The sequence below is a fragment of the Paramormyrops kingsleyae genome, chromosome 15 (assembly GCF_048594095.1).
Source record: "Paramormyrops kingsleyae isolate MSU_618 chromosome 15, PKINGS_0.4, whole genome shotgun sequence".
Classification (NCBI taxonomy): domain Eukaryota; kingdom Metazoa; phylum Chordata; class Actinopteri; order Osteoglossiformes; family Mormyridae; genus Paramormyrops; species Paramormyrops kingsleyae.
This window is the reverse complement of record NC_132811.1, coordinates 24,339,160-24,354,270: the sequence shown is the minus strand read 5'-3', so window position 1 is coordinate 24,354,270 and position 15,111 is coordinate 24,339,160. Positions and strand designations below refer to the sequence as shown.

The 15,111-nt window shown below is 49.1% G+C and overlaps 1 protein-coding gene across 1 annotated transcript in view; it reads left to right on the top strand.

Annotated features, from left to right (window-relative positions):
• agbl4 (AGBL carboxypeptidase 4) overlaps positions 1-14,863 on the top strand; it is a 398,795-nt gene extending 383,932 nt beyond the window's left edge. The window contains exons 12-13 of the mRNA XM_023821409.2: positions 12,280-12,376; positions 12,464-14,863. Of these exons, the coding sequence (XP_023677177.1) occupies positions 12,280-12,376; positions 12,464-12,566 (200 nt within the window). The 3' untranslated portion in view covers positions 12,567-14,863. The remainder of the gene's footprint in view (positions 1-12,279; positions 12,377-12,463) is intronic.
• Positions 14,864-15,111: the final 248 nt, after the last annotated feature.

The window sequence follows — 15,111 nt, the reverse complement described above, 5'->3', positions numbered from 1 at the left end:
ACACACGTATGTCTGCGGCGTCGGGTAGCTGGAGTCAGGATGGATGGGGCCTCTGTCTTTTTCTGCGGAAGAGGCCCACACATCTCGCTCAATGGGAACACGGGGGGCGTCTATGGGCTCATCATAGCAGCAGGTCAGCGGGCTTTCCTGGTCGTCTTCTCAGATATGGCTTGCTTGGCCGCCCCCTACAGGTGGTGGATAGGAACTTCACCCAGGTTGCTTGTTAAACCGATAGCTTTTCATGTCCCTTTCTGGCTAAACAAAAAGGGAAGTAGTGAAATCAGAGGTAGAAATCCTTTTTTTCACATTTTATGGATGATGTTAAGGGCTCTCACTGTGCTGGACAATTAGACGTACATCACAACAAAAGTGGCTGAATGGATCCCAGCAGGAGGATTCTGAGCAGATCCCTGCGGCAGAAAGCTGAATGGATCCCTGTGGCATTGGACTGAATGGATCTCGGTGGCATTAAGCTAAACCGATCCCTGTGGCATTCAGCTTTTCGGATCTCAGTGGCATGAAGCCGAGGGGATCCCAGTGGCAGGAAGCCGAGGGGATCCCAGTGGCAGGAAGCGGAGTGCTGCTGGGCCCCATGGCGCCGCTGCTCTTGCCCCCCAACAGCCCTGGGGTGGCTGTGGCAGATGCCCAGCTGCCAGCTGCCCTTATTTACACAGGACACGTCTGTTTCGGTTTGTTTATCTGTTTGTTCTAAAGCATTTATGTCCACAGAGCCTGGAAACTGCGGAGGCACCCCTGGCTCATTTCACCCACTGTTTTTTAAAATAATTTTATTCTCTATGCTGTCACCCAAGGCTAGCTGTCAGAAATGACCCCACCCCAATGTAAAATCACTTAGGTGAAGGCGAAGAGCTGGGGAGGGGTGCAGGGGCCGTAAATTAATTTACCGTACCCTGGAATGAGCCCTAACTTAATGGTGATGCTCCTGTTCTGCAAAATGTATTTAATTTGACTCCAGGGTCTTTTCCACTTGACAGACAAGTGTCACACAGAAACGACTATTAATGGGTAGAGCTGTCATGTGACTGCAGGGCGCTTTCCTGCAGCAAATGGCACTGCGTGTACAGGAGTGGCGAAAACTTGTTACAAGGTCGTGTACATATTTGTAGCATAAGTATCTGTCCCCAGAGAGGGGAGCCAGGCTAGATAAACTGTATCCCTGTCTCACCACCCCCCCCGCCCCTACTCTCTGCTTCCTGTGTGCTTCTGTTCACTGTGTTTGTCAGTCATCTTCAGTTAAGCCGAGGTGGCAGAGAGGAGGCTGAATGAGACTGAACACCACAGTAGCTGTAACGTCCCTCACGGCAGAGAAGGGGCTGGCGGTGGCAGCACCGTGATGAAAACAGACCTCTGAAGGTGGGGGGGGTTTTCATGTACCATTGAGATTAGGGTCAGGCGCCTCTCCAGGAATGAGCCGTGTTGCCATTTCTGCCCCGGCGGCCCAGTTTGTATCCAGCATGGGCCCTCTGCCACACCGCCCCGCTACAGAAATTCACTCATTAAAAAGGAGCACTTAATTGGTTGCCTTTATTAATTTGTCCTGTCGAGCTCCAGTGCATACAGCTCCCTGCGCCATCCCCATAACCCTTTTCCCGTTGGGGGCATTGGGGGGATTTGACAGGAAGAGGGCACTGAAGCCTCGTGTTCTGAGAGCCATGAGACTGGGCTCCCTGCTCAGCCCGCTGGTCCTGCCTGTGGTCAATGCTGTCGTATGGCTGCTCTGCGTACCCTGCTGTAACACTGGGAATATTCTGCGCTGCTTAATGATTCATTAGCACCTGTAATTTCACGCGGCACACAAAGACACTGTGACGCGCGGCTGCTTCCTTTTTACATTCCTGCCGGTTTCCCGTTGGCAGAACGCCCCAAAGACATTCACGGGGTGAATATCTGTTCCTGAATGCCCTTGTACTGAGGGAGTACAGTTTCTGTCTCTGCTTTCCAGAATATGATGCCAGCTTGAAGTAGGGTGACCAGATAATCCATGTCGACACTGAGCTACTTCAGGATTTGCAAACTACTTTAAAACTGAAAGGCTCCTGTGCTCGGCTAAATAGTTCAGTTCTTTTTGTGTTTTGACTGGTTTGTTTCCTTGATTGAAAGACGCGTCCAGCTGTTTAACATTAACATTAGTGACACATGCATGAATATAGGAGACTGACCAATCAGCAGTGCTTAAGTGAAATCCAGGTCTTTTTGATTGAAATGGTAGTTTACAAATCCTGTCCTGGTCACCCTACTTGAAGTCCTTCATGATACAGGATGTGTGCATGATGCAACTCATCGTGGCACTAAACTAATCTTAATGACTTAATGAATTTACCCATTTGTGAGGGGCGGCCAGGATGCTTAGGGAGAGGGTGGTGTCAGAGGATAAGCCCCACCCCCAACACACAAGCAACTGATTATTAATTGAGATTATAATGTGGTTATTTTCTTCTGTGAGACAGTGAGACAGGCTGCAGGTTGGGTGCTGGCTCACATAGCTTTTGTGAGATGAGACAGGCTGCAGGTTGGGTGCTGTCTCACATACTGTAGCTTTCGTGAGATAGTGAGACAGGCCGCAGGTTGGGTGCTGGCTCACATACTGTAGCTTTCGTGAGATAGTGAGACAGGCCGCAGGTTGGGTGCTGGCTCACATAGCTTTCGTGAGATAGTGAGACAGGCTGCAGGTTGGGTGCTGTCTCACATAGCTTTCGTGAGATAGTGAGACAGGCCGCAGGTTGGGTGCTGTCTCACATAGCTTTCGTGAGATAGTGAGACAGGCCGCAGGTTGGGTGCTGTCTCACATAGCTTTCGTGAGATAGTGAGACAGGCTGCAGGTTGGGTGCTGTCTCACATAGCTTTCGTGAGATAGTGAGACAGGCCGCAGGTTGGGTGCTGGCTCACATAGCTTTCGTGAGATAGTGAGACAGGCTGCAGGTTGGGTGCTGGCTCACATAGCTTTCGTGAGATAGTGAGACAGGCTGCAGGTTGGGTCCTGTCTCACATAGCTTTTGTGAGATGAGACAGGCCGCAGGTTGGGTGCTGGCTCACATAGCTTTCGTGAGATAGTGAGACAGGCCGCAGGTTGGGTGCTGGCTCACATAGCTTTCGTGAGATAGTGAGACAGGCCGCAGGTTGGGTGCTGGCTCACATAGCTTTCGTGAGACAGTGAGACAGGCCACAGGTTGGGTGCTGTCTCATAGCTTTCGTGAGACAGTGAGACAGGCCGCAGGTTGGGTGCTGGCTCACATAGCTTTCGTGAGATAGTGAGACAGGCCGCAGGTTGGGTGCTGGCTCACATAGCTTTCGTGAGATAGTGAGACAGGCCGCAGGTTGGGTGCTGGCTCACATAGCTTTCGTGAGATAGTGAGACAGGCTGCAGGTTGGGTGCTGTCTCACATAGCTTTCGTGAGACAGTGAGACAGGCTGCAGGTTGGGTGCTTTCCTGCTTCAGCCCCATGGATGTGTTCATCATCACACACGATGTTCATCTCACACCGTTTTAATTCCTGCTATCGAAGGATACTTACATAGCCTGAGTTTTAACCTTTTTAGTCATTCCTTTAACAAGTCATACAGTTTGAGATGGAACTATTTCAGAATATTTCACAAATCGAACTTGCCTGACCCCTCTTGCCCTGAACGTCTTCATATCACAAGCTGCACATCACATAGTGTGACTAATTTTATGAGTTAACGAGGACTATGTGTGGATGTTCCCACACTGGGAAATTACCATAGAGCCTGATGTGATACGTGAAGGGAGTTAATCAGCACTTACACTGAGGTCAAATCGAATTTGGAGGGGAATCCACCTCCAGCAGCGTCCCTGGAGTCCGCTGTGTGAGTATGATGTTTTACTTTTATGAATCCTGACTTTCTAATATGGAAGCATTTTTTCTAATTCTAGGAAATTGTTGTTGAATAAGACGTAGCTAAGCCATGGATTTCAGACACACAGAACATCATCATATCGATTCATGTTGCTACTTTTAATCAGTTTAGTCATGAATAGGCCAGTGTGTGTCAGAACACAGTGTCACACAGAAATTCAGAAAAGTGGCATATTTCTGTATAGGTTGCTGCAGATATTTAACAATTAATTAAAGACATTAAGCTGGAGGACTGAGTTGCAATAAAGGCTGTGGTATACAGGGCCTTCTAGGGAATCAGCTTGAGACAGCAGCTATAAAGTTTTATGGGTATGCTTAATAAAAAGAATGCTTTACAGAATTTTGCTTTAAAGTATGCATGAATCAGCTTAGGTTACACAAATATCAAAGGCATAAGGACTGCAAGCGACATTTCATATTATTGGAGTGCCATGGTAACACAGTCAGGTAATCACTGACATCCTGAGTTGGTGTTGACAAAGAATCGAAACCCAACGCGACAAGACTCATGCTTCTTATTGGGAAATGTTTTGAGGAGACATCGCTGGGTGGAACTGCACCTTTTTAGCTCCAACGGGAGATTTATTTGTGCATGAATTTGGCCGGCGAGAATCCTAACAGCTAACGATGGCCATCATTTCTCATGGTGAAGAAGAAGAGCAGTTAGCTCTGCTCCTCGGAGCCTGAAGGCCGCTTCGGCGGATGGTGGGTGGTCTGCCTGGCCGCCCCCATCGCTCCAGGTCGCCCCCTCCTCCCTGACAGCTTAACAAGTGTGCTGCTGCTCTGCGAGGCGCCGGGGGAGAGCGGTTCGCTCTCACGGTTACGTGCCATTTCTCCTCGTCCTTGAGGCTCCAGACATCTCCTGAAAGGCCCATTATCGAGGGGCCAAAGTAGAAAAGCGTTTCGTCCAATTGAGCAGAGCGGCACTCTCGAGCCATTAGCCTGACACCGCCCTGCCAGAACAGGACGCTCGTCTCCAGGCCTTTTCCGTGGCCGGCAGAGGGTCCGACGCTCGCCGGCCGCAGGTCCAGCCGTCTCGGGGATCAATCACAACCCTGGTGGGACGGTTCCTCTCACTCTAGTGCTAAAACTGTCCTGGTAGTATGCAATTACCCAGCAGGCACCTGTGGGCGAAGTTTACTATCGGAAAAATGGGAGACATAATGAAGAGTAGGATCATGATGTACAACAAGGCCTTGGCGTCCCGCATACGGCAGCAACATCATTGAGAGGCTGGCTTATCCTTGGTAGGGACGTGTTTATCAATAACAACACTTGTGGAGAGCATGATGATTCAGGAAGGAGTTCTGAGGGCCGTGTTTTCGTCCTGCCACATGCTGGCTTTGTAATTGATAGTGTGGGGGGTCTTCTGAGCATCATTTCTATGTCTCTCTCCTCCGGGTGGCTCATAACAGGAAATCAGCGCTATGTTTATGTGCCTGCTTGTCCAGCCAAGGCCCAGCTGTCCTTGGGTGCTCTGAGGATGCCCCTGTCATCTCACTGTAAACCTCACCCCTCACCATCACTCTGTGTCATCGCTGCCCTCTGCTGGGAGCGTTGAATATTCATGTTGTTGGATCGTACAGAACTTAGCTGAGCGTGTAACGAGCCATCCTCCTGGCCGTGAGTATGCGGGTCCGGGCAGAGGGCCCTTCCGACGTGACTTTGTGGCATTGTTACGTTTGACTTCACTTACCTGGAGAAAGTAAGCAATAGGAGGACTGTGGCCGCCCTTGAGGCAGCCTTACGCCAACACTCAGAGGAAACAGGGACGAACCATCTGTGTTCGCTCGGCAAGGACTTATGAGTTGCTCTAGGGTTCCCTTCCCATGCAGAACCACTTAATTCACTTCATTAAATGCTCAGTTAGATCCCGTCACTAAGCCTGATTTCTGTGCACCGGTGGAACCTGCCAGACTGGGTCCCTAGAGCTTCAAAGGAAAATTTCTGATGTTTCCACGGGAAGCCAATCAGTGCATCATCCACCTTCAATACCACTTATCTAATGCAGGGGCATGAGGAGCCTGGAGCCTTTCCCAGGATGCCTAGGGCACAAGGCAGGGGACACAATGGACGGGACGCCAGTCCACCACAGGACAGAATCACAATCAAAGGGCCATATATAGACACCAGTCCATCTAATCACCAGGAGGAATCCAACGTAAACCAGGAAAAACACAGCCATCATTGAAGCGGAACCCGTGACTGATCACGTTGACCAAGGTGAAGATGAAGTACACCTCACTGCAAAGTCACCCCCCCCCCCTTCAGTTCTCCCAACTTTCTTTTCCTGTCTTTTCTAGTTAAGATCAGCAGATTGCTTGCTTTTGTCCTGCAGTGAAGGGGCACAAGGTCTTTGTGTATAATCTGAGCTGCAGGGAGAGAGGCGTGTTCTCTTTGTGCGCCCCGTTTACTGTTTTAATTAGCATTCTTAATTGGCTGCGTGTGACACCCCGGTGGCAGAGCTGTCACTCGATGTTATTGATGGCGGAGACGTCCCTCATTTGTTGACACGTTAGTGGGTATCGCCTCGCCTTGCCTGCCGTCACCAAGGCATCATTGTCCCTCCGCCTGTTGGGCTCACGGAACAAGGAAGAGAGCAGAGGGACGGTGTTGTAAACAAGCCGTCGGGGCGAGCCACGGGAACGTCCACCCCCCCTCCCCATCTCGTCAGCCCCTGCGGTGTCTCGTCCTTGAGTCCCACAAAGGCTGTTATCGATCGCGCGGCCGTGTGCGCGTCTGCGGCCGTCGCTTTATCCTCGTCCGCCAAGCCGGCTCTGCTGGGAGTGCTTTGAAATCAATGAAAAGTAAAGCATAACTTTTAATCAGGCGTCTTTAACGGTCTTTAATTTTCACAGCTTGCCCTCCCTTTCTTCGCTCAGTAGATGCCGAGAGCTCAAAGCATCGTCTTGGAGGTGAGGCTTGTTTTCCTGGGATAACGACCCGCTGATGGATTAGCCTTAGTTTAAGTGGAATGGCGACTATGTCCTTCAAAGGGCTCTTATTTTGAACACTTGTGAAGTCAATTTCAAAGCAGTGGCTTCCCTCAGACCCCTTTGAGGACCTCGGCTGTCGCGGCACATGCCGGGGTCCACGCCGCAGAGAGCTAGGCCGCAGCCACGGTGCGAATTGGGGAGATTAACAGAAAATGAGTTTGCGGCTCACCTTCCAGAGTGCAGCGATTTCCCCGACTGCTCTCTTCTGTAAGCAGAAGAATTAGAGGGGTGGGAGAGAATGGCCTTTCGCAGCTGAAGGGGCCTGCTGGTGAGGCTGGGGATGTGGCTCCCCGGTCAAACTTTACAGCTGTCAGCGTAGGGCCTGGATCTCCGTAACACAGGACAGCGGTGCTGAGGGAAGCATAAGAAGGAGCAGGCACTGTCTGGATGAAATCTGGCTCTTTGCTTTGTATTTAGCCATTGTGCCAAATATAACAGTAAGCTTGAGTTTCAATGTCACCATGATATTTACTCACTTAGCAGATGTTTATTCGTGATTAAAGCCGCTACATGTTGGGTATTTCCTAAAGAAATCAGGGAGCCAAAGGATATGACAGCAGTGTCCATTATGAGGTTAAGATTACCCCCATTTTGCTAACCTCTAGCATATCCGTGCGATCATGCTGATAAATTGATGCTGTACAGTCAGGCTTTACAGTCAGTCCATGCTCTGCACTTTTGTTTACGTTTTTCCACATGGGTAAGTCTTATCTCCTGTCATTTCTTTTACCGTAAACATCTTCAAGCCTTCACGGACTGTTTTTAGGGTCTGTGTGACCTTATGGGAGGTACTCTTTGCAGGCAATGTGAAACCGCTCTCCATCTGGCCTCGTGATTCCCGCAAGGGTAGTGGCTTTCTAAGTGCACACCCAGCTCACTGAGAGATTCAAATATTACCCAGTTATTCACATAGTCTCATTGTCAGGACATGGCAGCGGGATCTGTACAAAGACTCTTGTAGGGGGAAGGCTGTTACTAAGGCAAGTATTTTCCTGCAATTCTGTGAAGTTATAAATGGATTTCCCTGCAGCTCACAGTAAGGCCTCGCAGAAATGCTGAAATAAACAAAACTCTTTGCATAAACTGTATGGAAAATGACCCAGGCTTAAGGCAGATCCCCCCTTCAAAGTGAACTTGGTATTGCCCGTTGCCATTTACAATGTCGACACTAAAGGACATTTGTGAAATTAAGCATTAAAATGTCTAGATTCAGCGTGCAGTGATGCCGGCACGTGTAGCAGAAGCTGCTGTCTGTGAGGTACCGTGACTGATTGCTCTGCACCAGTCACACGCTTGCGCGCTCAGTGCCGTGAATCGGCCCCTGGCACACGGATGAGCGTCTAGCTGTCCATTTGGCAGTCACATGACTCCACCGGGTGTCTCTGCCAGGCGTCTCTGCTTGCAGGCCTGTGTTTTTCACACACATCCCTGATGGACAAGTTGGAGAACATCTGCTCCTGGATGTGTCTTCTATTAGTCTTAGAGAGATCGAGCTTGGGTCGCAGAATAACTCAAAGAAAACTTTCTGAAACTTGGAATCTCCCATTTTCCTCTGTGAATAAATATACCATATGTCTATGGCACTTAATTTGAATTAACCTGCTCTGTTTCCCATAATCCCTTGCACACATATTTAAATGAGAGCGGGAGATGGTCCGGGCTGTATTTAGAAAGATTCGGAGGGGCACCTCGTGTGTTTCAAACCGGTGGGCGGCCCATGTGGAAATTTCCAGCCCTCCCCCGGCACCCATCTCTGACAGAGATATCCCCACTTCCAGCAGCCCCGGTCGCTCCTGGCGGCCCGCCAGCAGCCAATCAGGTCGGCCCGAGTGTCTGGCCCACAGCTGTGACGCGGATGAAGCCGTGTCCTCCGGAGCAGGCCGTCCATCACCGGCTTCTCGTAATGGATGCGGGATGTGACATCACAAGCTGCGAGGGCCATCTGCGCACGACGGGGGCGCCCGCTATTTCTGTCGCCCGCTCCGAGGCGCGCTGTCTGCCCACATGGAGGCAAAACTTTTCCCGGGTCAAAAAAAGAAGCATGAAGGGTATGGTGGGAGCGCGTGAGCACAGCCGGCACGGTGCACAAGCCCCCCCCAAGCTCCCAATTACGCCATTGTCAATCTCCAGTGAGCTCCAAAGCCAGTGTGACGCAGTCACGGTGTTTCCAACATGATGTCCACAGTGAGTAGCCAGAGCAAGAGGATAGGGTCGCCTTCGAGTAAACAACACCGGACTTGAGGCACTTGGAGAAAGATGGGTCTCACTTGCCGGAACGTCTTCCAAGTGGGATCACTTTGCAGGCCTCTTAAAGTCAGAGGAAGAGTGATGTGGCGGAGCGGGAGAGTGAAGCAGATGGGGAGTAAACAGAAGAGAGAGGCCGTGCTGAGTGACGGATGGGGGCCGGCTGCAGGGCCGCGCTCGCAGGCTAAGGTGACGGCGGGGGCGGGGCATCGCTCACCTGCGCCTGGGGGGCGCCCTCTCTGCCTCATTTGGCAATCCACAGCAACTGTCCTGAAAGGTGTGACCTCTTTCTGGGGGGAGGGGGCAACGCTGTGTGCCCCACCTGCCTTACAAAACAAGATCATCCTAAAGGATACAGCTTGTATGCAGCTGAAAATATAAAGCACTCAGCAGCACAATGTCTGTTTATCACTGCTGTGCTGAACGAAGGCAGCATCGGGGCTCAATTGGCAGCACTGTGCCCCGTTTGCATGTTCGCTTTGTGGACATTGAGGTTCCCTCTCACGGTGCCCTTACAGCAGGTGTAGGTGATGTTATCCGCAAAGGGTCAGTGTCTATGCAGGTTTTTGGGATAACCTTTAGGTCAGCTGTTCAATGCCAGGTGTGAGGACTCCAATCAGTCATCTGATAAGTAATCTAATTATGGAGTTTCAGTGAAAAGCCGCACACAGCGCGGTCCTTGCTGGATAACGCTGCCTTAGAGCGTGCGTGTGCCTGGAGATGGACTGGCATCCCTTCCAGGGTGTTCCCTGCATCTCTTGGGACACGCTCCCTCCTCTACAATAAGCAGTTATGGATAATGGATGGACAGCTGAATATATTGTATGGGCTAGTGACTTCAGACAAATCACTCAGTCCATTGTGTTTCAAGTAGCACTTCATTTTATTCTATATTTTTTGTTACATAGTGGCTCAGTGGGTAACACTGTGACCTCAAACCTCCAGAGCCGTCGCGTGCAAAGTTCTGTCCTTGGTCACAAGGGCCTCCTCCCCCTGTTCAGAGACTGTAAGTTTACTTGGACTGCTGTGTCTAAAGCATGTGAGTGTGAGTGTGAGTGTGAGTGTGTACCCTGCATGGGACGCCCTGTGCCCTATGGCTGCTGGGATTGGCCCCTATGTCTGTCCCCAGGCTCTCTGTGACCCCGCACTGCGTTAATGCTTATGGAAGATGGATGACTGCTGTTGGTCCACCGTGCAAAATGTCTGACCTATAGAAGACTTTCTCACCCCAAATGGAACCGTGACACACAGGTTTATTTTATCAGTTTACTATTTGTTCTCTATAACATGCCGTTACACCAGGTGCTTTTCTAAAAATAATGCTAAAAACTTTATGTAGACGGTAGAAGGTAGCAAATGATCTTTCAGTATGTGTGTGTGTGTGTGTGTGTGTGTACACATACCCTGCACACACCCTCCCCTTCCTCTCAGCCACCCCATAATGCTGCAGGTGGATTTTCTTTTACGGGGTAACAGCTCCGGATAATAGGATCTCAGCCACACGGCCTTAATTTATGTCTCATGACTAATTTTTGACTGTTGGGTGAAATGGGGAAAATAAAAATAAAAAACGGCCGTATCACTGCGACTCGGGTGAGAGATCGTCACGGTAACGTGTGTGAGATAGACAGAGCAGCGCTTCAGAAATGAAACGACAGCCAAGGGTGAAAAATGAAATATCTTTTTTTATTCCATCATTTATGATTGTCCAGTAAAGGACAGGCAGGTAACTATTCGTGAGACAAACAGCCGTGTCTGCAGTCTGGGGCTCCTGGGTCGTTTTTATCCCTCCTTCTGGTTGATCATCATTTTTCACCCCAAATAAATTTTATGTTGTTTTTGTTTGGGATACTTTTCCTTCTTGCAGCACATTTTGTAAGACAGGTGTAGCGCGGTCTGGCCCAGCTCTCCGGATTAGTGTCTGCTTAAATGAGCTTTCCCCCGCGTGCCATGCCAAGAGGTAGCGTGGTTCTGCAAACAGCACGCTGGAAGGCCACATGACATTTTGAGGGGAGTGTCTGATTGACACGCTCTTTAATCTGCCTAAAGATTACGAGGCTTTGGGGGACTCGGCGTGGTAATTATCAGGCCCCTTTCCCATGAGGAAACGCGTCGCTCTGAACGGGATCGATCTCTGGCTCCAAGTCTCCGCTGGACACTGAGGTCCTTTGTCTCAGTGCTTTTTGCTCCCCTAAGTTTACTTTACAAAAAGCCATGATGATGTTACTCTTACAAAGCTTTGCCTTTGAATGACGATATATATGTTTTCTATAAACATATTCCCACTGCCTAGTGTGTGACCATGTTCTCCTAGTGAAGCACCAGTTTACCTGTCCAAGATCTGCAAATGAACTTTTATCTCTAAGTGGCCTATAGTGTGTATGTGTATGTGTGTGTGTGTGGTCCAGATATACCTTATCTTGTGCAGACCAAATGTCCCCACAAGGTGATGAATACCTGATTTTTTTTTTTACCTTATGGGGACTAGGAAACTCAATTTCCTTAAAAAAAAATGCAATCAAAATTTGACTGAAATCAAAAAGCTAAAACTCCTGTATACTCTTTGGTTACTTATAGTAATGGTTAGGGCTGGGTGTGGTTAAGGTCATCATACAGTAGTTAGGTCAGTCTGGGCAGGGAGGGGAGCATGCGCTGATGTAGCATATAGCTGCGCCCACCACACCTCGGGATCCCGACCGGCGACCCCCCTCCAGTCCCACCCTCCGGAAATGGCTTCCATTTGCCGCAGCCAGGTGTTACGTGGGCGTCCCCTCGGCCTGGTCCAGCCGCTTAGGTCCTCAGCAGCGAGGATCCTGCGAGCCGGATCACCCTCAGGGAAACGCGCCACAAGGCCATAGTGTCATAGTTAGCATTAGCATTTTTCCCATAGAAATGAATGAGCGGTCCCCACAAAGATATGATTACAGGTCTATGGGTGTGTGTGTGTATGTGCGCTCTGAAAGTGTGTGTGAGTGTGTGTGTGTGTGTGTGTGTGAGTATATGGTTTGGTAGACGAACGGACTTCAGGCATCACGGGTATTCATCTTGTGCAGCTTGCTGTGCTGCACACTGACGTCATATTTTCAACACTCTACTGACCGGAACTAATCGCCAAAAAGTGGCCTTAACCCCCCCCCCCCCAGACATGAAGTTGGGCAGAAATGTGGCCCGGACATTTCTGGATTTCTACAAGCTTAACCATTTAATCGATGGGACAAAAGCAGTGGGTCACATGAGCAGGTCAGACGCTCCCTAACGTTATTATCGGCGATGCAGGTCAGCGTTCGGTAGAAATGTAATCTTCCAGAATACACTCTTTCATTCCAGTGGCTCAGATGGCCTATCCGGCGGTCGCCAAGGGAACGGCAATGGCAGGAGCCAGGAGGAAGAGAAGCCTGACAGGAAGGTCCATAGTGTGAGAGACACCTAAGCTTCAGTCAGCATGTGTCCTCCCGGGCCAGACTGGCCCCCTTCCTCGCCGTCGGCAGCGAGTCTGGAGCAGTGGCCTGTGTGCTATTCCCTTCCGGTCTGGTATCCTGTGCCATTTCCCTCCTGGTCTGACACATCCACCCGCATCCCTTGCGAGCCTCTCTCACCTCCATGCTGCTGGCCTACATGACCAGGCTGGCCTGAGAGAAGGGTTTACAAACATCCTTTATGGTCCCAAACACTTTCTACTTCTGTGTTTTTACTCTGTGTTTTACCACAATGTTTTTTTTTACATAGAAGATTTCTGTTAAACTTTTGTTAAACTAGTTAAGCGTGAGTTCTCTGTTTCCTTGTGGTGGGTAATTTATTAATTTATCAACATGCAATATATAAGTATAATGAGTTTTAGGAAAACTCAGTGGTCCTGAAAACCAACCAATTCCTTTCAGAAGACACTTTCAGTGAACCTGAAATTAAATGTGATGTTTGTGAACATTTCAAAATCACATGTATGTTTCTCACCAAAGTTTATTTTTTTTAGATGTTTTTTGATGAATTGTAGTAGGATGCTGTTTCTTTACCCATAATTCATCATGGGCCAGGACAAATCTGCAGGGTTAAGTCTGATGTGTCCATGTGCTTCTCCGTCCACCGGGACACGGCACAGTCACATCAGACAGGAAGTGATGTCAGAAGGGGCCGGGTGGCCGAGAGGCCCAATAAGGCCATCCAGTGTGTAGAGTATCGTGGATTCTTCATGGTAGTCATGTGACACAAATAAGGGATTTGGAAAGAACCACAAACAAGTCATGAAAGGACGGAGGATGATGATAGAATGTGACTGCGAGTCCCCGTGGATGCTGGTGACAGACATGTGTGAAAGCAGCTAACCCGGCAGGGGCGTGTCACACTTTAATCACTGTTATAAAGTCAGACGCTCCCTTCACGGCGCCTTGTTCTCCGACGAGGTGTCAGGCTGGGAAATGAAGCGCCTGGCAGCTTGCGGAGACATCCCGGAAATCAGTCAGTCTTCCTCCCCTCCGTCCGGCCGAATCGAACGTGCCGCTTTGTGCTTAATGATGCCCAACAAGAGATGGGCTTTTTTTCTGAGCCATTCCGTTAACTCTGATATAAATCATCCCCCCCCCCGGGTCCATGTGCCATCTTTTCAGCCTGCCGTGCTTGGTGTATGCCAGCATGCTAATTACAGGGTAAACACGCTGGTTCCTGGCTCCTCAAAGTGAAAATGTGACTCTGTTATTCACAGTATAATGAGCAGGAGCACTGTTTGCATTTATTAAATACCCAAACTCACCAAGGAAACTGGTTGCGCTAGGAGTCTTCACAAATGGAAGTACACACAAGCAGTATTGGAAAGTTAATTGTGCTTCAGGAGGTAAGTACGCTTTGTGCAGATTAATTCATGATGCAGTTAATGTTATATAGCGATAACATAAGGTAATGGTGTGAACTGAAGGCTTCCTGTCGGAACACTCCCTCAGCAGAGGACAGGAAAAGAGAGATTGATTTTATACAGAATAATATTACAGTAATGTGCCATTAAATGATTATTTTTTAGGCTGATCTATGCTCCTAGCCAATCTAGTTTTCTCACTGGGTAAATTGTTAAGTTTTGGGGGGGGTGGGAGGAATATCTGAACCATGACATTATGTAGAAGACACTAGTTTGATTCCCATAAATGAACCACCGGTGACCTGCTTCTGAGCAGCTGGCAGGGTCGGCCACACCGAGCGACACCCTGCAAGGAGAATCCTAAAATATGCGGGTTTAATTAACCGTAAACGAGGTCCATACACTTTGTTCTCATAGATTACCTTTTCGGGGCGTTTTCGCCCTGCACCCTTCGTGGTGTCAGCAATATTAAACACTTTTTTTAGGCTGATATTATTGGTAACAGATGGAGCGTGGCCTTAAAGGTCTATTTTGAAAGCTCTGCGTGGGAGGTTCCTAGGAGGACCAGGCCCATCTGCTGAAGTAAGGATGACAGGAGTGATGGCCAGCTTGTTAACCACACCGCACGCGCTCAGGTGCAAACAGGAGAACACGCCTCGCCCGTCAGAACAGAAAACAACCAGTCCAGCCTAATTGTGTTCCAAATGAAATATTCCTTGCCGTTTCAACTTTTTTTCTTATCTTTGTACAAAAAATGTATTTTTCCACTGTATTTTTCCCTGAATGGTGTGTTCATTAAAATGAGTTTTTGCTCTGTGCTTTAAAATTGGAGTTACTCAGTCCTTCCTTGTTCCTTGTTTCTTGGTAAATAAACACCTAAAACCTCTCTTTGCCAAGTCTGATTACTTCTGAGGCTGGTATGACCCAGAGACTGAAAAACAAAGATTCTACAGTCTTTACCTGTGAATCACATTATTGTTTTATTATTGCATTCTGAGAAGGATCCAGGTTCATCTTGGCCAGTTCAGTCACACAGCTTGTGCTGTGGTGCCACCACCTGGCTCTGTGCAGTGTGCACACATGAAAATGTGGATGGAGCTTTCACTGGATTTGTTTCTGCAGTTCCATTTAA